Source organism: Balearica regulorum, chromosome 10 (genome assembly GCF_011004875.1).
Source record: "Balearica regulorum gibbericeps isolate bBalReg1 chromosome 10, bBalReg1.pri, whole genome shotgun sequence".
NCBI classification, from domain to species: Eukaryota; Metazoa; Chordata; class Aves; order Gruiformes; family Gruidae; genus Balearica; species Balearica regulorum.
The window spans coordinates 24,192,389-24,213,461 of NC_046193.1; the positions used below are offsets into that span (position 1 = coordinate 24,192,389).

General features: G+C 40.7%; 2 protein-coding genes across 3 annotated transcripts in view; one reads left to right on the top strand and one right to left on the bottom strand.

Moving 5' to 3' along the window:
• Nucleotides 1-18,192, top strand: part of IFT122 (intraflagellar transport 122) — a 33,580-nt gene extending 15,388 nt beyond the window's left edge. The window contains exons 16-29 of one of the 2 annotated variants that reach the window (XM_075762536.1): nt 157-210; nt 2,478-2,639; nt 6,076-6,242; nt 7,136-7,307; nt 8,438-8,540; nt 10,067-10,207; nt 11,250-11,347; nt 12,194-12,294; nt 13,446-13,611; nt 14,585-14,696; nt 15,139-15,267; nt 16,163-16,242; nt 16,880-17,044; nt 17,750-18,192. In XM_075762536.1, the coding sequence (XP_075618651.1) occupies nt 157-210; nt 2,478-2,639; nt 6,076-6,242; nt 7,136-7,307; nt 8,438-8,540; nt 10,067-10,207; nt 11,250-11,347; nt 12,194-12,294; nt 13,446-13,611; nt 14,585-14,696; nt 15,139-15,267; nt 16,163-16,242; nt 16,880-17,044; nt 17,750-17,839 (1,740 nt within the window). In that variant the 3' untranslated portion in view covers nt 17,840-18,192. The remainder of the gene's footprint in view (nt 1-156; nt 211-2,477; nt 2,640-6,075; nt 6,243-7,135; nt 7,308-8,437; nt 8,541-10,066; nt 10,208-11,249; nt 11,348-12,193; nt 12,295-13,445; nt 13,612-14,584; nt 14,697-15,138; nt 15,268-16,162; nt 16,243-16,879; nt 17,045-17,749) is intronic. The other variant, XM_075762537.1, reaches the window with a different exon arrangement.
• RPL32 (ribosomal protein L32) overlaps nt 1-21,073 on the bottom strand; it is an 81,526-nt gene that overhangs the window by 29,674 nt on the left and 30,779 nt on the right. The window lies entirely within an intron of this gene.

Below are 21,073 nucleotides of genomic sequence, written 5' to 3' on the forward strand. Positions count from 1 at the left end.
GCCCATCAGGTTTTGGACTACACAAACCTCAGCCTATTTCTGTCTGTCCTGTTTGCGTGAAGACAGTCTGATTGATGCATAACAATATTATGTTGATTTTTCTGGCTTTTCAGGTTAATTCTTTTTATTATTTTTATTCTTTTTTCTTTTCAACAGGCATTTACCAGGGTACGAGACCTTAGATATTTAGAATTGATCAGCAGCATAGAGGTAAGAGAATGTTAAAGATAGTGTATTTTCTTGTACTTTAGTGCTATACCAAAATCAGTACTTTCTGTTTTGGAGGGACATTTGTTCGGATAGTGCTTCTGACAGTTGGAGATGTGTTTAGAGTGAAAAATCCCCATTAGCAGAGATGACTCAAATTCCAGTCATATGACTGAAACTTCATGGAAAAAAATGGGGATGTGAGACAATGAGAACTTACGAAACTGTCTTCAGGAAAACTGAAAAACATTCAATATTCAATTAATAATTAGTAGAATACTACTGTGCTAACAGAGCTTAGTACAGAATACTTCATAAACATGAGTTAATTAAGCCTTTCCTTACCCCCTGGAGGTAGGTAATTACTATTATCTCCTCTTTGCAGAGCCAGAAACAGGCCCAGAGAAATAAAATGACAAACTCAAGGTCTCATGACAAGCCTGTGGCAACTGGAAATAGAATTTGGGATTCTTTGCTGCCATACTGTGCTCTAATCACTATTTCCTGTTCTTTTCACACTTCTTGGTAGAATTTCACTAGACAATAACTGTCTGTGATGAGCACATTAAAAGACATGGTATCACCCTTGTCCTTCTACAAAGACAGCATGATAATGCTTAGTTTAAAGATCTGTGTTGAGATGACATAAAGGGAATTACTCTTTCTCACGCTGATCAGATTTACAGCTTCTCTGAAGGAATACATTCCTTCTCTTCCATTTCTGCAGAGCTGTCCTGGTTCTGTCAAAACGCCAGTTGGTTGCATGGTTGCAGTTAACTTTTCTTGGTGTCTAACATGGGACAAAGTTCTGTGTTAGGACACACCCTTTTTTCTTTTTTTTTTTTTTTTAACCTTTAAAGGGTAGCTAGGTAGATGAGAGCATTCTCTCACCATCACTAACCTTTCTCTTCCACACGTGCTTCTCCAGATCTGCTACTGAGGATATTCTGGAATTGTCGTGTATATTCTGTTCAATAAGAAAGATTCCCTTTGTAAATAGACGTAAACTTACTTTCAGACTTCTTGAAAATGCTCCTTCTGAAGTGAGAGTTCTGCATCAATGCTTACTCTTGCTTGCGGTGTATCAGATTCCTTTTAAGGCTTGTGAGGGTGTAACTAAGCACACATCTGCCATTAATATGATGGTTTTCTCTCAGTAATGACACTTTTTTTTCTAGTTGATGACAGCAGGAAACATAACTGCCTGATCTCTGTATCTGGCAAGATTCTGTGAAGTCTTTTAAAAATGGTGTAACAATTCCTCCGATTATTCCTTTAACCAATTTTTTAAAGGGAACTTTCAACACCAGTGCAATATCAGCCTAGTCAATAAGCGTGACCAGAAGGAGTGATGGCTGAGTCTCCTTTGGCAGTAGAGAGTTGAATTTGTGTGCTTGTGGAATGCTTTTCCCTCTTTCATGCAGTTTTCTTTACATTCAATTCATATCTATGTATTTCCACATGAGGCAGACTAATAGTAGCAATGATTTTATCCAAAGCAGGGTAGTAATGTGTTTCCAAGATATAGGATGAATATAAAAGTACACCTTAAAACGCACACATATGCACGTGTCTGCATGTATATGGCATCAGACCCTTGAAGTTGGTGGACCTCTGTGGGTCTGATTCACGTGAAGGATTTCTCCATGGCACTGCGCATGCTTTCCCTCTGTGGCCCCTTCCCACACAATTAGTGAGCAGTTCCAATTAGCAGGAGAGTGTGTATAGGTGGCCTGGAAGCAACTGCTGCCTACCTGGGATCAGGACCTCTTACATGTGGGGACAGTGGTGGTGACGCTGTTTTGTTCAGAGGCAGGTTAACGTACTTTTTGAATTTACTTACTGCTAGCAATTATTTTCATGTTTGTCATCCCATCCGCACATATTGTTAATTTAGCCAAATTATATGCTAGTGAGTTTCTACAGGAGAAAATAAGGAACCCATCAGATGCCTTTTTTAAAATAGCATAGCATAATGATAGCGTGTGTTCATTTTCCTCTGTGAAATCAAGAGAAGTGATTTTTTCATCACTTTGGTTTGTATAGTGACATTTAATTTTGCTCTTCCTAATTTTAATTAAGAAGGGATTTAATCCTTTAATTATAAATTCACCAGAAATGTAGGAGAGGCATAATTATCATATCCTGTTACAGGTTTTTATTAACAGTTAAAATCTAAGCGTGAAAATCTAATTCTTCAATGGCTATTTCTCACCTAGGTCCTGATAATGTAGAATATTTTTTACATCTCTCTTTGATTTCTTTTCCAGGAGCGGAAGAAGCATGGAGAGAACAACCATGAACTGTTCCTAGCGGATGTTTATGCCTACCAGGGAAAATTCCATGAGGCAGCGAAGTTGTACAAAAAGAGTGGACATGAAAACCTAGCTCTCGAGATGTACTCTGATTTACGCATGTTTGACTATGCAAAGGTAATTGTTTGCAACTGAATATTTAAATGCAGAATTAGTAATGTACCTGTAAGTGGTTTCCAAGTACAGTCCTACAGAAGATTTGGGTGAAATGTGTTCACCCAAATGTGAAATGTGGGCTTTGAATGCCAACTTTTTCTCAGTTAACTGGTGGAAGTTCATTTGGCTTATAAGGGGGAAAATGGCTATCTTCTGTGTTTAGATGTAATGGGAGCCTTTTTCTTCAGAGTCTGCAACTGAGGTAGCAGATTGTGTTTTGTATAGTCTCAGATGCGTCCATGGAATTCACGATTTTGAAGTGGTTTGGTTTTTTTTGTTGATACCACCAAAGGTGGTGATTATATAGTAGTATCCATAGTAATTTTCTTTTTTTAAAAACTAAAAATATCTGGTTTGTGACTGTTTCTTCCCCATTATCTCACTGAAGAATCCCTTTCTATTTTTTTCTCTTCCCAAGATAATAAGGTAGTATATGTGCAAAATGGAGGTGAATGCACCGTGCATTTAATTCACTTCCATATTATAAAAAAAAATTTTCTTTCAGAGTTTGAATTGAAATAGGTGTTCTATATTACTGTATTTTATAAAGTGTATAATGTACTAACCTAGTATATTTTTGTTTACTAGATAATTTTTTTCCAAAGATTCAATATGTCTTGGCTGTTTTGTTTTGTTTTAAAAACTCTGTTTCCATATAGAAATTAATTGAATATGGTTTTAAAATGTGATGTTTTTATATGTTGATAAGAAAACATTACTTGGCTTTTAAGTCTTCTATGGCGTTTTCTTATCAAAATCCCTGAGAATGCATGCGCTGTTTAGTCTCATTCATCACTCAGTAGAGCCTTATTCTGCCCAATACAGGACAAAGACTTTACCATGACATGCATATAAACTGTTTTAGCATAGATTCCACAAACTGTGCTACAGAGATCTTTTCTTCCAAGAGCTTAATATAAATACTTTGGGGCTTTGCTGATGTAAGTCTGACTTCCACTATTTTTGGCTGATGAGTCTTTGCTAGCTTCAGTGTTTTGGCTCCTCTTGAACATAAATGTAATTCATAGATGAAAATTTTCCCATAAGTCCTCATAAGAATCTTTTAATTCTTGGCTGTAGTCATGTCTATATTTAACTAGCAGAGAGCAAAAGGTCTTGTGTCTCCTATCCTTGAGAGTAACTCCATGCAGAGGAAATTAAAGGTACTTCATAGCATATGAAGGAAGCTTCTTGTGCAGGGAGTGCACAGCACATGGAAGAATCTGTAACCCCCTCCTTGTTAGCCAGTTATTCTTTCCAGGGAAAGACTGGGGGTGGTGGTGTTGTATTGGGGTTTTTGTTTTTATTAATGCTGCCAGAATTCATAGAACCCCAGCCTGGTTTGGGTTGGAAGGGACATTAAAACCCATCCAGTCCCACCCCCTGCCATGGGCAGGGACACCCTCCACCAGGCCAGGTTGCCCAAAGCCCCATCCAGCCTGGCCTTGAACACTGCCAGGGAGCCAGGGGCAGCCACAGCTTCTCTGGGCACCCTGTGCCAGGGCCTCAGCACCCTCACAGGGAGGGATTTCTGCCTCCCATCCCATCTCTATCTCCCCTCCTGCAGCTTCAGGCCATTCCCCTTGGCCTGTCACTCCCTGCCCTTGTCACCAGCCCCTCTCCAGCTTTCCTGGAGCCCCTGCAGGGACTGGAAGGGGCTCTAAGGTCTACCTGGAGTCTTCTCCGGGCTGAAGAACCCCAACTCTCTCAGCCTGTCTCCATAGCAGAGGTGCTCCAGCCCTCGGATTATCTCCATGGCCTCCTCTGGACTTGCTGCAGTTACACAAAGTGACCCTTACAGAATCTGATTTCTTGTGCTTGACTTTGATTAGCTCTGGCTAAAGAGTCTGGACTGGAGGCAGAGGTCAGGAAGTCCTTTGATATCTAGTCATAGGCTTGTTATTGCAGTACCAGATCACAAGTTACTGACAACTCACAAAAACTCTTTATACTGTAAGAAGCTGAGCTTTTGATTTAGGACTTACTTCAGTGACCTAAGCTAGAAAACAAGTTGTGTGAAAGATAATTGTTTGACTTGATTCTTTTGCTTCTGTTTTTCATATTAAAATATTAACATGACACCTTTATAGTTATTCACTTGAATCAGGGCTGTGTTTGCAGTAGATAATGCTAAAATCCTACGTGGAGCTCATTTAAGAGCTGACATGGAGATGGGGTATCATTCTGTACCTGTCAGACAGGCTGCATCAGGGAAAATGGTGAATTGTGGTAGTGGAACAGATCTGTTGTGTGGGTGCTTTTTGTGGGGGTTTTTCGCTTGTTTGTTGTTTTGTTTTGTGGGGTTTTTTTAGACCTGAATCAGATTTTACCAGAAACAGAGGAGAAGGTAATTTTCTACTCTTTTCACCATTCCATATTCTCCCCTGTTCTAATTTTTTATTTGATAGAACCTGTTTTAATGGACAGTAGCCTGTTCTGATAACAGACAAAATTGCTCTTAATCGATCTTCTCATGTTGAAATACTCTTCCCACCCCACCCCCCCCTTAAATTTTTTTATTTTCTATTCCCTGGCACATGGTATCAACAGATGTGAACCATATGGTCCCAGGGCTTTGGTATTGGCAGAGGAAGCTGAACAAACTATTAGAAATATTTCCAAAATGGTCGTCATCATCACAGCACCCAGGCTTGGTGTTTGCATTCCCTGCAGAAGTCCAACCGGTAGTTCAGAGTCACTTTCACTTTTGAGCAGCTGTCATTCCATCCTTATAAAAGAACTTCTTTGATATATTGTAGTATAATTATCAAGTGTCTTTGCAGAAAACAAAATTTCAGCTTTTATTTGATTTGTGGCTGGGTATCCTGATACTAGCATGTGATTAAGTGGGCGTACTATTGTTAATTAAGCATGGAGTAGGGCTGGGTCATCTTTGAGAATGAAACCGTACCTTCTTGACTTGCAAAAGAAAATCTGAAACTTGGAATTGATCTATTACAGGTTTTGAGACTGGTATTATTTTGTTCTGGAAAGGCATGTTCCTGAAAAGCATGCAGAAATCCTAATTTGTATCCACTTAAACAGAATCAACAGAGAACTAGTTTTCCAAGAAATCAAGTGGGGATATTTATTACCTCTGAGGCATCTGTATTGCCCTTCTCCTGGCCCTCCCAGAATCTCCCACTTTTTTTTTTTTTTTGCCTTCTAATTGAAAACTATCTAAATTGGAGACTTGCCATTGTTTCCTACCAAACATTGGGCCTTGATGATTAGTTGCTGAAGGCTGGATCAGTTCATGTTGTTCTATATGCAGTATTTCTTTTCTTAAGAGGCATAGCGATATTAATTTTAAAAGTCTTTATGTATTTTAGAATTTGGGCTGTAACAGTGCTTATGACCAGAAGGTAACGCAAACTTTTATATTGCACTATTTCAGGATTTTCTGGGATCTGGCGACCCCAAAGACACAAAGATGCTAATAAAAAAACAAGCAGATTGGGCCAAGAATATCAATGAACCAAAAGCAGCAGTGGAGATGTACTTGTCTGCAGGCGAGCACATGAAGGCCATAGAAATCAGTGGCGACCATGGCTGGGTTGATGTGTAGGTTTTAGTTCCATTTCAGAGATAAGATATAATAAAAACTCAAATGAGTTGTTATGAATTCTGCATAATTTTAAAATAAGACAAAACTGCTTTGAAATGTGCCTTTGTTTGCATCAAATTGAGTATTTGAAGCAGATCTACAATTAAAAAATGTTTTAAAAGTTACAAATGTTTAGAGGGTAGGGACATAAATATGTTATGAAAACAAATGCATTACAACAGTAAAGAGAATGAACGGGTTCATCTGTAGCATGAGACTGTCTTCTGAAATATGCATGCCTTAAGCTTTTCAGAGTAATCATCACAGCAGTGTGTGTGTGTGATAGCCTATTTCTGTTGTTTTAAGCTGTTAAGGATAATCATCAAGTGGGTAGAGAAGACAACTGGAGCACAGAACCCCTAGAAATTCTGGGGCTACTCCTGTCACTGGTCAAACTCTCCTTGATTTGCAATAGCTGACACTTTGGGTTGTTTGCTGAGTTGCCATAAGATCTCAGACAGGTCACTCAGCCTTCCCTTGCCCTAGTTTTGTTGTGTGGCACATGGGTGGTTTTTATTCATGAGCCTTTTGTTTGGGTCAGGGTTGAGAAAATGTGTCCCATGTCACTTAGTCATGTAGGACCTACTCCCTCCCTCTGTTTTCATGACTGTGCAAAGAACCTGAGATATGGAATTGCACGTATAAGTAAAGATTGAAGGAACAGGTTTCAAGTTTGTAAAAGGAAAAAAAAAATTAGACCGTTTACTGAAAGCTGTTTAAACAGTGTTGCACGGTAGTACTATTATGATATTTATTAAATAACTGATTAAAGGTGAAGTTATTACAATAATTAAAAGGCAAAACAACAAAGCAGAACCTGAAACATCTGGCTTCTTTTTACTGGGTCTAGGTTAATTGAAATTGCTCGAAAACTGGATAAAGCTGAGCGTGAGCCTTTGTCAAAATGTGCCTTCTATTTTAAGAAACTTGATAACCCTGGCTATGCAGCAGAAACCTACATGAAGGTTGGTGACCTGAAAGCATTGGTCCAGCTCCATGTGGAGACGCATCGCTGGGAAGAAGTAAGCATGCCCTTGATTTCTGTGTTTAAAACCACTTCTGCTTATTGTCTCTGGTTGCAAGAAAGGGAGACAAATGTCTGGCTCCCCCACTACTGTAGTGAAGGGAGAGGTGTGTGGGGGGGGGGGCTTCTTTAGAGTGTGATTCAGGTATTTAAGTTAATTTTGTATGCTTGGTGTTTCTTTGGTGGTTTTGGTTTGGTTTTGGGGGGTTTTGTTGGTGAGGGTTTTTTGGTGGTTTTTCTTAGTTTCCTAGCTGAGTATTTCTTGGTCTCACTTCTGAGCATCGTTTTTGCCTGTTGAGTTATAGTTGCCCAGTTCCTATGGTAATCCGTGGGATGCTTCTGGTCTATCAGAAAGAGTAAATAGTAATTATATCATGGAAAATTCTGTTTTGAACTGTATTATTTATAGTTTGGACACACCCGAGTGAGAATTCCATAAACATAATTTAGATCTGATGAACGTGTGCTGTGTTAGTGCAGACCCTGCTCTGTAACTGGACTTATGCTTTTGACTAGGTAAAGTTCTGACTTCACTGGGGTTTTCCATAAAAACATGGGTCTGCCAGAACCACCCACCTCACTGTTGGGGTCACCATTAATTTTGTTCTTGGTTCTTCACATTAAGTTGTTGGTAGGTGTAGTTTCTTAAGGAAATGTTTTCAAAGTCCTGCTGGAACCCCCTCCCCCAATTATATGGGTGCTTTGGAAAACTGTAGACTTAGTCCTTTAGTCCCACTGTTAGTGAGTTTAGAAAGTGAATCTAAACTGCATTTATAGTGTTACTTCTATTTCTTTAGAAGATACATTCAGTAAAAACAAAAATATTTTTGTGTCTTGCTGTGAAATCTACTAAATTTCCTAGAGAAGCACTTTCAAGTTTCCCTGATTCAATAACCAGACTGTTACTATGATTAGCTTTTTTTCTTTTATTGTTGATTGCTTTTTATTTTAAAATACATCAGTTTCATACTGGAGAAAATACGGATTACACTCTCTATTCTGTGTGTGTATTTTTATGTTACTGTGAATTTACTTAGAGCTAAAGGATTGATCCCATGGAATTTTCTAAACCCTTTAAATGTTTAAACCATGCAGGATTCTAAAATGAATTTTTTTTATTTACCTCAGGCATTTGCTTTGAGTGAAAAGCATCCTGAATTCAAAGATGATGTCTATGTCCCTTATGCTCAGTGGCTAGCAGAGAATGATAGATTTGAAGAAGCCCAAAAAGGTAAGAATGTCAACTGCACATCAGTGGTCACTCAAAACTTCCTCCATATTTTTCCAGTACAAAATACGGAGTCTCTGTCCTGGAGAGTTTCTTATCAGTGGGATTCAAAACCAAATAGAACCTATGTTTTCATGCCAGTCTTAAAGTATCTGGAGGTCTCCTTATTTTATAGGAAAATGTGATGAATCTATCAAAAATGATGACATCTAAATACAGGTCCAGATTTTCCATCTCGTTGTGTATCTCAGTGTGGCATGTGGCATATAAGCTGAACTGTCTCTATTAATATTTTTATCACAATAGAACTCAAAATATGGCAGCCACCTTGCAAACCTGAGTGGAAAGCATAGTTTCTCCTTTTATTTAGGTAATGTTTGGTTTGTACAAATAACATTTTTCTGTTTCTTTAAGAATTTTCATGTATTTTGTTAAGCTTATAAAATTAAAGAGAACTGTCAACCTTCCGTCATATGAACAGTCTTCAAAATTTAATTCATAAACTGTTCCAGGGACAAGGAGGTGTGGAACCAAGCTCCGTGGAGCCAGCACGTTTTTAGTACAGTTCCTTTTCTCAGGTGCAGCTCCAATGTGAGCACTGCATCTGCTGTTTCCAGAGCCAGCTCAGATCCAAGCTTGTAACTGCGTTTGCTTATAAGGGCCAAGCTAGTGAACAGGCCAGGCGTGATCTGTCTCCACACAAAACTAGTTTCTGTGCCTCGGCACCAGAGCTTTGAGCACCTGGTTTTAGAGCAGTTTGGTAGTGTGTGCATAGAACTCTGTGAGTATAGGTACACTGCGCCCAGTTTGTTCCACAAAGCTCTGTGCCGCTGCGGCTCAGCAAATATAAATGCTGAGAACTGGGTGAGCTAGAGATCGTTGTGTAGCTGTGTGAGAATTTGGTTATATCCTGAAGTCAGGAGGCAGCTGTGCTGTGGGTTGGGGTTTTGGGGGTTGGTTCCCCTTCCATCCCTGTTACCCTCTGTGAAGGCTGTGTTTGCCAAACACATTTTTACCAAGTGAGAGTTCACTTTATACTGACTTCTGAGCATCAAGTAAAGAAACGCTGTTAATAAATGGTAGAAGGATATAGTAAATGCTATACTCTTTCAAAATATTCAGCTTCATAAACCAGAACACTAACTTCAAACATTAATTTATTGTAGTTCTAAGTGCAGCTGTGACTTGCAGTGTTTAGAGATTGACATTGTTTGTATGGAGATCTAATCATCATAGCATTTTTGCTCTTTCCTATATTTAAAGTAAGGCAACCAGTGTTGTACAAAATCTATGAGCTCAAGGGCCGCTGAGACAGTGCAAAAGCCACAAAATGCCTACGGATGCGTCTCATGTTCCATTAGTGCCGCTGCTTTCAAGGAGAAAAATACCAGTGTATAATCCTTTTTATCTTGCCCTGGATAGACTATTTGATATTGGCTGAATAGACTGCTCTTAATTTAAAAACATTCATTTCAGTTAATTGATATAATCACACTGTAAAATCCTCTTTGTTTTGGCCTTCTTTGTAGCATTTCACAAGGCTGGCAGGCAGAGTGAGGCTGTAAGAGTACTGGAGCAGCTAACACACAATGCTGTGGTTGAAAGCCGATTTAACGATGCAGCCTATTATTATTGGATGCTTTCCATGCAGTGTTTAGATATAGCCCAAGGTAAGTAACTGAAAGGAAGTTTATATTTGTTACCTTCTTGTGCATGTAGACAAACAATTACTGAATTGTGATAGCATTGCTGCAACTACTTCACTGTTGTGTGGCTTTGTTTTTTGGTTTTGTTTTTTTAATGGTGTGTGTAACTCTGGCTGGTGCTATTTTTGTAGTCCCCCTAGTTTTCCCATGTGCTTATTTAAAACAAATAAGCAAAACAGCAACATCAGCATGTGTAGGCCTCTGTTTTTGAAATCTGACTGGAATCAAAATCGTGTCTCCTGGGACCATGTATCCTCATGTACCTTCCCACAACGCACTTTAATGAGAGAAATGATTGGAGGGTTACAGTACTAGTAAATAAAAGATGATCTCAGAGTGTAAGATAAATCTAGTATTTGAAGATAGGTTGGAGAGGTACTTTACAAATTATTTCTGCCAACAGAGATAAAACTTATTGTTTGCTGGCTATCTTGTCTTCTGAAGGTATATCACTGGGAGAGAGGTGGAGCCAGTAGTTAATAGGTGTAATTTAGTAATAATGAATACAAAAGATTGATAATACTGCCTTTTGCCTGGTGCTGTAAGTACCTTTTTTAGTTCAGCTGATGCATAATAGTGCTGATCTGTTACCCTTCAAGTATTTTAGAAATGCAAACTTTTCCAACTGGATGAGTAGTGTATTTAATATTTATGAAACAAATGTTGCAAAACTCATTTTATCTGCAAACTCTGAAGTTATGGATAAGGTTTCCAGTGATGCACACCTACTATTTTCTACCTTTAACTAAGCTATGGCCTCTAGCTATGTTAAAACCATTGCCTCAATGGTTTTGTGTTTTACCATCCTTGTTTTTGTTCAGAAATTTGCTCAGAAAAATGGCACATCTGTATAGCATGTGGCTTGCACAGGTAGGTGGACACTCTTGAACTGGTACATACCTCTGTTGGAAGTGCAGGAGCTAAAAATCATAATATGCTGTTTTCTTCCAACTGAGTCTCTTAGACTCATCTTGGAGACTTATACTAATGCCTTTGCCTCCTGCAGAGAATGAAAAACAGACGACTGAAATGTTACAGAAGTTTCATCACTTCCAGCATTTGGCAGAAGTTTACCATGTCTATCACTCTATTCAAAGATACACTGTAAGATATTCACTTTAATAGTTGTGTATTTATGCTTCCTGAGCATTTTTCTTTAGGGAGTCCAGAAATAACTAGGAATAATTAATGACTTTTCAGGCAATTAAATATTGAATGTAGATTAGTGATGCTGTATAGTAACTTTATTTCTTTGTTTTATTTTATTATACAGCCTTCTGCTGTACTGTACAAGAACTTCTGTTGTCTTAGCTCCTAAAAACTGCAGTGCACTTTTAGCAGATCTGTGCTGTCAGGGTTTAACTCCAGCGGGTAACTGAGCACCAGCCAGCCACTCGCTCGCTCCTGATAACCCTAACTTAGGGATTCCCACAGTGTGGTACGTGTATCACTAGTGATGTGTGTAAACTACTCCAAAATGATAAGCAGGCATGAGTGAGGAGCTCCTGCTTCTTCCAGCAATTATAGTAATGTCGTCGCCACTGTTGGTGAAAGTATCTTTTGTAAAACATTTGAGATCCCTTGATCTGTGCCCTTGCCCAAAAGAAGACTCTGTGCTATGGAGGTCTTTGCTGGTCGGACTACTTCAGACCTTACAGTGGTGGAGACTCTCACTATTGCTGGCCAGTCTGCTCTCATTTTTAAATAGTCTGTTAAAGATTCTGGTTTAGCTACGTGGATCTCTTTCTCTCTTTTTCTGCATGTAGCAGGCATGAGCTTTGGTGATAAAGACATGCAAAAATCCACTTGCTGTATTCTGTCAGCACCTCTTCTTTTTGCAACTGTTTGAAAGAAGCACAGTACTTGAGATGCCTAGTGCTGTGATGCTTAGTGATGTGAGTTGTTGGTTTTCCAGCTCAGAAATACGTGTCTGTATTTTCAATACTGCAGGAGGAGCCTTTCAGTTTCCACTTGCCTGAAACCCTCTTCAATATTTCCAGGTTTCTGCTTCACAGCTTAACAAAGGAGACTCCTTTGGGGATCTCAAAAGTGTATCCTTCCAATACAGTACAAAATCTAGAAGTTATCTTGTGAGATACATGAATAATTGATGTTGATCCACAATGCAGAGATCTCCTGTAGGGTATCTTCAGTTTTCAGCCATTGGTACTGGAAACTGACTTTTGTCCCTAAGGAAATGATCAGCATTTTCAAACCATTGTGTGTTTAACTGCACTACCTTTTTTTCAAATAGCTTTGGAGAGCTGTACAAATCAACTAATGTGTAATTCTCAAAACCACCCACCCAGTCTGGTGTATCACCTTTGTCAGAGAAGCAAGCTCTAGGATACCAGTCACTGCAACAGGATGTTGGCTCTGAGTCTTGACAGTGTTGTTGCAAGGAGACTGAACTGAGACGGGGGCCGGGGGGGGGGGGAACCAGCCAGGAGCTTTTGCTTCACATGAGGTTGGTATAGCTGTGTAATGTCTGTCAGGCTAGCATTTGCACAGCTTTGTTAGGGCATATTGCAGCTTTGGAGAGTACCTCAAACACTATGTGTGGAAATGCACCTGTCTGTAAAAGATAACAAGAAGGGTCACTGGATGCCACAGGGAGGCCTGATTGTCTTGTTTTCACTTCATTTATGGCTTTGGATGGGATGTTAGCTTCCCTTTTCATGACTTGCTCGCTTATAAATGTACAGTATTTCATAAAGTCTTTCATAATGTGCCTTGTGACCAGTAGCTTTCTAAACAGCAGTTACCGTTATACGCTGCTGAAAGGGAAACACAATCCTTGGTCAATGACACAGAGCTTATGCTTTATTTCCAATCAGATCAGGTGTATTTAGTTGGTGTCAGTGGGCTGCTGGTGTTGAGGGGTTTTTTGGGTTTTTTGGCTGGGGGAAAATCCATTCACACTTAAATTACTGAAATTTTGTAAATGGAGTCAGACTATTTAACCAAAGCAATGTTTATGTAGGGTCAGTTCCTTACCTTGCTAATAATTGCCCACAGACATTTTGATAGTCCTTTCACACTTGTTTTTAAATGGAGTTACGTAAATAGATTTGTCTTGTTAAAGCCTGTTTAGAGTACCAGTGTTGGATATGCTTCATTGTACAACTTCTCTGATTTTAGAAAGAGTATTGCAGTTTTTCCTAAATGCCATATATATTTTTATTCCTTAATTAAATTATAGGAATACATTATTTGCCCTGGCAAAACAGAGTAAAGCTCTTGGTGCATATAAACTGGCTCGTCATGCCTATGACAAGTTACAGGGACTGCAGATCCCAGCTAGGTTCCAGAAATCAATTGAGCTGGGCAGCCTGACAATCCGATCCAAGCCATTCCATGACAGTGAAGTAAGTTGTAATGTGTTTCATGTTAATCATTAATACGTGGCCTAATCCGAGAATCTGAGTTGCTATACGCACAAAAAAGTCTGAAATATATTACGCATAGCTCTGTGATATAATTGTATTTCTGCTGGAAACACTGTCCTTTTATCATTATTTTTCAGGTCAGACTTCCTTTTGCTCCTGAGAACAAATTAAAATCAGTCTTCTCTTTATGGGCAGATTCCATCCTCCCTCTCCTGTCCTGGCGTCTACCTTCCTATCTGCCTATTAATTCTTTCAAGCCTTTTTCTCTCCAATCCACATGCAATTACTCCACAGTCTTTGTGTCTCTCTCTGGCTGGAGGTCACTTTGATTTGTCCCACTCCTAGCACTCCTTCCCTCCTCCCCCTACCCCTTGAATGACCTTCCTTCCTTAAGTCTTATTTTAACACCTTTTCTTCTTTAACTGAAGTCTGACTTTCTGCAGTGTTCTGTAAAGCCATGTCTCATCGACTACTCACTAAAAATAAATTGTATTGTGCAAGTGAACATGCACCTGGCCACCTGAAATAATAGAAATGCAATCTTAAGAACTGTCTGAAATAACTGCTCTAGAAGAGAGATGAATTAATTGGAGAACTTAAATTTGACCAAACCTTAGAGCAAAAATCTTTGCTTCAGTAACCTTCTCTTTGACTTCTTTTGTTGCTGTGTATTTGATGCAGAATTCTGCTTCTGTTACTGCAAAGGCAAGGTGATAATTTAATTGTTAGAATGGTGAAGACAGCTATTTTTAATGTGAAAACTTGCTGTTTTATTAAAAAGGGAAAGCATTTGCAGATGTTAAAGGATCTGATTTCACAGCAGTATTTCTCCAGATTAATGCTGATGTAATATCAGTGGTGTAAACCTAAGGAGCCCATGTTTAATTGAAAACAAAGAGTTCAGGAGTGCTGATCTGTTCACGATTACTGTGCTCTGTATGTGTCTTTGCAGGAGCTCGTGCCCTTGTGTTACAGGTGCTCTACCAACAACCCTCTGCTAAATAACTTGGGGAACGTCTGCATTAACTGCAGACAACCTTTTGTCTTCTCTGCTTCCTCCTATGGTGCGTTGGAATATCACATTTGGTTGTGCTTTTCAAGTAGATAAATGTTAACTGAACAGAGTAGGTTACTACTTAATTTGTTCTCTCTGCAGTGTTTTTTGGACAAACAAATCTTCCCTTTTAATGTTGTTAGATTTGGTTAAGTGGCTGCCTCTTGTCCCAGGGATCGTTGAATTTCATTGCAAGATAGCAGCAGAAGTAAAGCATTGCTCTATTATGAGACACAGAATATATCAAGTGTTTCATTAACACAGATGCAATCCTTCGAGAAGTTGAAGGGGGTTTGTTTTGTTTTATTTAACTTGCTTCATGAGACACGTGGGCAGAGCACTACCGTCATAGAAGCCAGAGGGTGTTCATTTCTTAAGGTGCACAGTGTCTTCTAGGAGGCATTTTCTGAGTTCTTGCAGGTCAAACGCTCTTTGCTTTCACACCCCTTTAGAAGTACTGCATCTGGTTGAGTTCTATTTGGAAGATGGCATCACAGATGAAGAAGCTGTAGCTCTCATTGATCTTGAAGCTCCAAGATTGAATAAAAGAGAGAATAAATGGCAAGAGATGATGAGTGACCGTATCCTTTTGGTTAAAATTGGTTTCCAGCCCTTTTCTTAGAGGGAAAAGAGTAATAAGTTTGAATTTCTTTTTTCCCACCCTTAGATTTAAAATTTTCTTTTTGTCATATGACTGATGTGAGTACAATTGTGTCATGTTTCCTTTTCAAGTTAAAGTTTTCCTTTTCAAGTTTGTATAACAACAAAAGTGATGTTTTAACTAAACCTAGTATTTTCATAAAGCTTTTTCATTAGGACGATTTGTTTCTAATCATGTGAAATATTTCTTTTTAACAGGGGAATGCCATGCTTTACCTATTCTGCTTTAACTGCTTTCTGTAAAGAATGGGGAGAATCTGAAGCGTGTTATTCACTTCCAGTAATGGCTGCTTTAGAGGCTGCCTTCTCTTAGCCAAGTCCACCAGCGTGGACTTGCTTCATAACCCTTCCTATTGGAATCTGTTTTCTAATGCTTTAGCATCCAGAGCTCCCGGTTGCTGTGGGGGCCATATACTGTTAGCTGCAGAGTAATGCATGAGAAAACACAATCTCCAACTAAAGCTGCTCAGAACGGAATGAAAATAGGTTGCTTCGTTTGCTTTTTGTCATCTGTCAGAAGGGGGCAGAGAGGGAAAGAAGGCAGAGCTGATGTCACACTTGGTTGTGGTCAGTTTTGCCGTTCTACAGCAGCTACAATGATAGATTCCCCACTTGCTGTGACTCAGAGCAAGCCCTTCCCTAGTACTGTCTATAGTAGTCTAGGCACTGCAGCAGTTTGAGGATACTCTGACCCTCTGGAGCAAGAAGGATACCCGTCCTGCTGGTGTGCTTTCCTATTTACTCTGTGAGCACTAGCTGCTGCGAGGACAGCTAATTTTATAGGAACCATGTTTCTTCCTTAAGAAATGCATCTAGATGCACAGAGTTTGAGGCTTGATGACAATACAGATGTTATTGAAGATGATGATCCCTTTACAGCAAAACTGAGCTTTGAGGTAAGAGTCTTACTTGTATCTTCCAGTTGTTTCTTTCCTGCTACCAGCAGAAACGGATAGAAAATTTTAACTTACAGTCCATGCTGCTCTTCTGGTGTGAATGTGTCACAAAGACTATGGCAAGAGAGATACAGAGCAGGGGACTGGAAAAGAGGGATGGAACTTGAGAGGGAAAGTGATTTACCAGTTAACTCCTCTCTTAATAAAAACAAATCAAAACCCAGATACTCACAAAACAACAAAGATCTTAAAGTAAACATTACTGGAATTTGGTTTTATCATCATAAAATGATACAGTGGGGCTGTCCCCCAGGGTATTTCTGTGCCTAGGCAGTATACCTATAAAGCAGTCATTACTGTGAAGTTTTAATAAGGACTGTGGGCATGGGTATTATCTACAAGGAATTGAGTTAAAATGAATAATGAAGCTCACTGAAACCAAGTTAGACATGTGGCTGGATGCTGCTGTCGCTGAAGGTGTTGATAAAACTGACTGAGTTTGGTGGGACTAGACTCAGGCCAATTTTATATTAGCTTTTTCTACTGAATTTTACTTTGCTGCTTACAAGATCTTATTAATCCTCAAAGGGCTTTGCAGTTGGTAACAGTAATGCTTTCTAAACCTGCTCTCCTGCAGCAAGGAGGCTCAGAATTTGTTCCAGTGATTGTGAATCGCGCTGTTCTCCAGTCGATGAGCCGGAGGGACGTCCTGATTAAACGCTGGCCAAAGCCATTGCGGTGGCAGTACTACCGTTCCCTGCTACCAGATGCCTCCATTACCATGTGTCCATCATGTTTTCAGGTAGTGTTTTCATGGAGGGGTTTAAAACAAAAACAAACCAAAAAACCCTACTGAGAGCTCTATGGCTGAAACAATTCTCATCATTGAAACCTCATACTTTAAAATGTATTCAACAAATTCCTGAGTGATGTGGAGATGGGAAGGCAAGGACAACTAAAAAATAAGCTGTGTGATGCACAGAGGAACAGCTGCCTTCTGAAAACTTTGAGGTACCTGAATTTGAGCAGTTGCACTGACAGCAAGTCAGAGCCTCTCGAGCAAACCTTGGCTGAACAACAAATGCTGATTTGTACTTATTTCTTCTTGCTCTGTCCCTCTGACATTCAGCCTGGTCTAGCAGGGAAAGTCAGTCAGTAGCTAAGTTAGCTTGTGGTTCAGTCCCTCTCCTTCCCCCCTCAGTAGTGGCTTTTTGAATTTCTGGAATTCAGTCACATTTGCTTACACGGAAACTGTAATTTTTGTCCTTCCCTCTGCAAAAGTAATTAATTGGTTTGTGCCTCTTCAGCAACACTTGCAGTGGTCTGTGAAATGCTTGCTGCTCCATTCCAAGTTATAGTGCTCTCAAGAAATCCAAAGTAAGAGGACCCATTCTTGTGATGGTAGCTTCAGAATAAATGTGCCATGGAGAAGCCGTTGAGCTCAGTTTGCATTTTCTTTGAGCTAGTCACAGGCTAACTTGTCTTTAAATCTGTTCCCAATTAACAGATGTTTCACACAGAAGACTATGAGCTTCTCATACTCCAGCATAATTGTTGTCCATTCTGTCGACGGAGAATAGATGAGTCAAACCAATGAAGAAAAACAATCTTTACCTCAACTGACAGACTTCCCTATTGGCTTGGCAAAACACTACTTAGGTTCAGAGAGTTTTCCTAACAACGTAGTTAAGTCATCTTGTTACATTTCTTCAACTCAGTTCCACTCCTACATACAAAATGGAACTGTTTTTTTTAAATGAAAATGTCTGTTGTTTGTGAATGTCCTCTACGTTTCCCAGGCAAGCAGCTGAAGTGCCAGAGATTGTTTCTAGGGTCAAGTTCAGCCTTGAAGTAATCCTTGGTTTTACTCTTGTGTTAGGACTTGATTTGTTCCTTAATATGTACTCATTATTGACAGATCTGCAAATAAAGGGGACTATTTTTCACTACTACTTGTCTTGGAATTTGCTATAATGCTGCTGCTTCTGAACTTTTTTTTTTTCCATTTAGGCAAGAACAGCATTAGTGTTTAGAGCTCTTAAGTGTGATCTTCAGAGTTACACTGATCTTGGCATCAAGGACCATCTCTCACAGCCACACTGAGAGGAAGGGGAGCAAAGCTTTTAATCTGTGTAGAATTCACCCTTGTTAAAATGCAAAATGCTGGGTTGTGCGTGGAAGTTTGCAGTTCATCTTGACCAAGCTACCCAGACACAAGTACCTCAACTGCCCACTGCCACGTGTGTAATCCTAGTAACAGTAGTGTGTTCAGCACTAAGGAAAGAAACACCACTGACCTGATGGGCTAAACTGAATATATTTGTATGCTTCTAAATATGTCAGGGTGCCAGGCAGGAATGCAAAGCCGTTGAGGGCTCAGTGGTTTCCCACAGCACCCCCTCCATACACAAGACAGGAGAGCTTTTCGTTGTCTGCTGAGAAAATCGTACGTGTCGTGACGTGCTGCAGTACTGAAATCGGGATAGTTCCCACCACTCCTGGCATCCTGTCAGTCCTTGCGGCGCTTGCGATCCGAGCGTACCTTTGTAGCGTGGGCGCACGCGCCTGCCTCAGCTTGCGCAGATCCCTTGGCTGTGTGCCGACCAGCAGAACGATGTGCTGAAGGAGTATTTCTGAGCAGTATTTCTCCAGCATTGTTTCAGTCCAGAGCCACAGGCAAGCAGCATGTAGAGGTGAGAAGAGATGGGGCTGCCACCTTCTACTTGAGCCTCTTGCTGAGCCTGAGGGGACTTTAATGATGCAGCTGCTTGACCAAGCACGGTGGGCCAGTCCCAGCAGCAACTAATCCCCCACGCAGTAGTTTGTCACTTCCTCCCCACTCCCTGCAGGACTGGGGAGAAAAATCAGAAGAGCGAAGGCAAAAAAGCTCACGCGTTGAGATAAAGACAGTTTAGTAAGCAAAGCCAAGCTGTACGTGCAAGCAAAGCAATAAGGAATTTGTTCACCACTTCCTTGTGGTAGGCAGATGTCCAGCCTGCTTCTTGGAGAGTATGAGTAACGGTTATTTGGGAAGGCAAACACCACAAACACAACATCCTCCCTTCTTCCTCCTTTCCCTGAGCTTTTATTTCTGAGCACGACATCATCTGGTGTGGAATACCCCTTTGGCCAGCTGTCCCAGCTCTGTCCCAGCTCTGGCCTGTCGCAGGGAAAGGGAAACCTCAGTGCTGCGCTCAGCTATAGCTACACCCCTGCTATGTTATCAGCGCTGGGTCAGACAAATCCAAAACTCGGCACCACGTGGCTGCTATGAGGAAAGTTAACTCCATCCCAGCCAGTCCCAGCCCTGCTGTACTCCCAAGTAGCTTAATCCTCCAAGGACAGTCACCGAGTAGTTCTCTGACAGCAGGAGAATTTGTGTAGGTAACCAGCTGGGCTGGATTTGAGCTCAAAAGCAATAGATCTCTTGACTTTAATCCAGTGTAAATTGTGCCCATGTTACCATGAGTTCTATTGTTATGACATCCCGTCTGTCACAGCCTCCCTTTGTTTTGAGTGGGAAATGATATTCTACTTTACTGTCTTAAGCTGTTGGCTGAGGTAAAGCAGCTACCACGTGAGCAGCGCTTTGCGCGTGAAACCAGCGGTGTCTCCACGTCTGCGTGAGTTCCTCTCGAGAGTGACCCTCTGCAGTGGCACCACAGGGTTTCTGAGTCCCTCAGTGCTTCCTGACCAAGTTTGCTTAATTTACCACTTTAAAAACATTCTGTTCTAATTACTGCTCGTCTGCTTTTTGACTCATCTGTCACTGTTTGCAATGAAGACTTTGCGACTGACATGGATAAACAATGCTGTTTGAGATGTGAAGCCAGAATGGAATTCGGCTCGTTCTCCTGGAACTGAGCTGGCTTTGTAGAGCTATTGGGAATGAAAAATTATAAAAATAAATAGATAGGGCTTGCTTGCTGTGACACACAGACAAAATGGATCAAGCAAGGAAGCTTTTTTCCTTTTTTAAACAACTCCGTGAATACAGCTAGGTTTAAAAAGTGTATTGGGCTTCTCCAGGCAAAAGCCTACCCAACACATTTCGTACGTTGTGAAGATGTTCTAGTTCCAGACTGCCCTGTGCCGTCGAAGCTCTCGGGTACCTTCATGACACGAAGTCCCTGGATGTACAACAAGTCCCACCACGGTGCTTTTGTCTGAAGCTACTGTCAGTGGTCGACCAACTGTTTTCTTCGATTTGCACTGTTCCACCCCATTACGACTTGCCTGTCCCACTGCTGTACTCCAGTGGTGACGCACGCCAGGCCCTAAGCTCCGAGCAGCAGCTGCTGACCTCAGCAGTGGCTTATTGCATCAGAGCTTAAGGTGGCATATTTGTGTATTGGGAAGATAAACCTTTAATCCTTCTTGTATGCCCAGGTACAAGTATGAACAGCTGCATTTGCAGTTAGGCAGTGGCACTGCTCTGGTCTTGGCAACACGTGTGAAAAGTTAATTGAGAGGGACTTAGGATGAGCAGAGCGTGTGTGAGGACGTGGTGTTTTCACGTTAACGTGAAGGAAGACCTTTGGGACTGTGCCGAGGGATCGTGGCCCACCTTTGGCTACAGCCAGCCAGGTCTGTCTTTGCCCGTGGCGCCAGCACTTCAGCTCCCTCAGACCCTCCCCACTCAGAGTGAAGGCTCGGTCTGTTCTTTAAAGAGAATACAGCGCTTTGTGCTTTTTTCTTTTAAACTTTTTGCATGTGCTAAGCTAACCCACAGGGAACACCAGTAACAACTGGGCCAGGACAGAAGGAAGTTTATTAAGGCCAAGAGGATGTGAGCTTCTGCCCACCTCACACCCATGAACTCCGGCGGCTC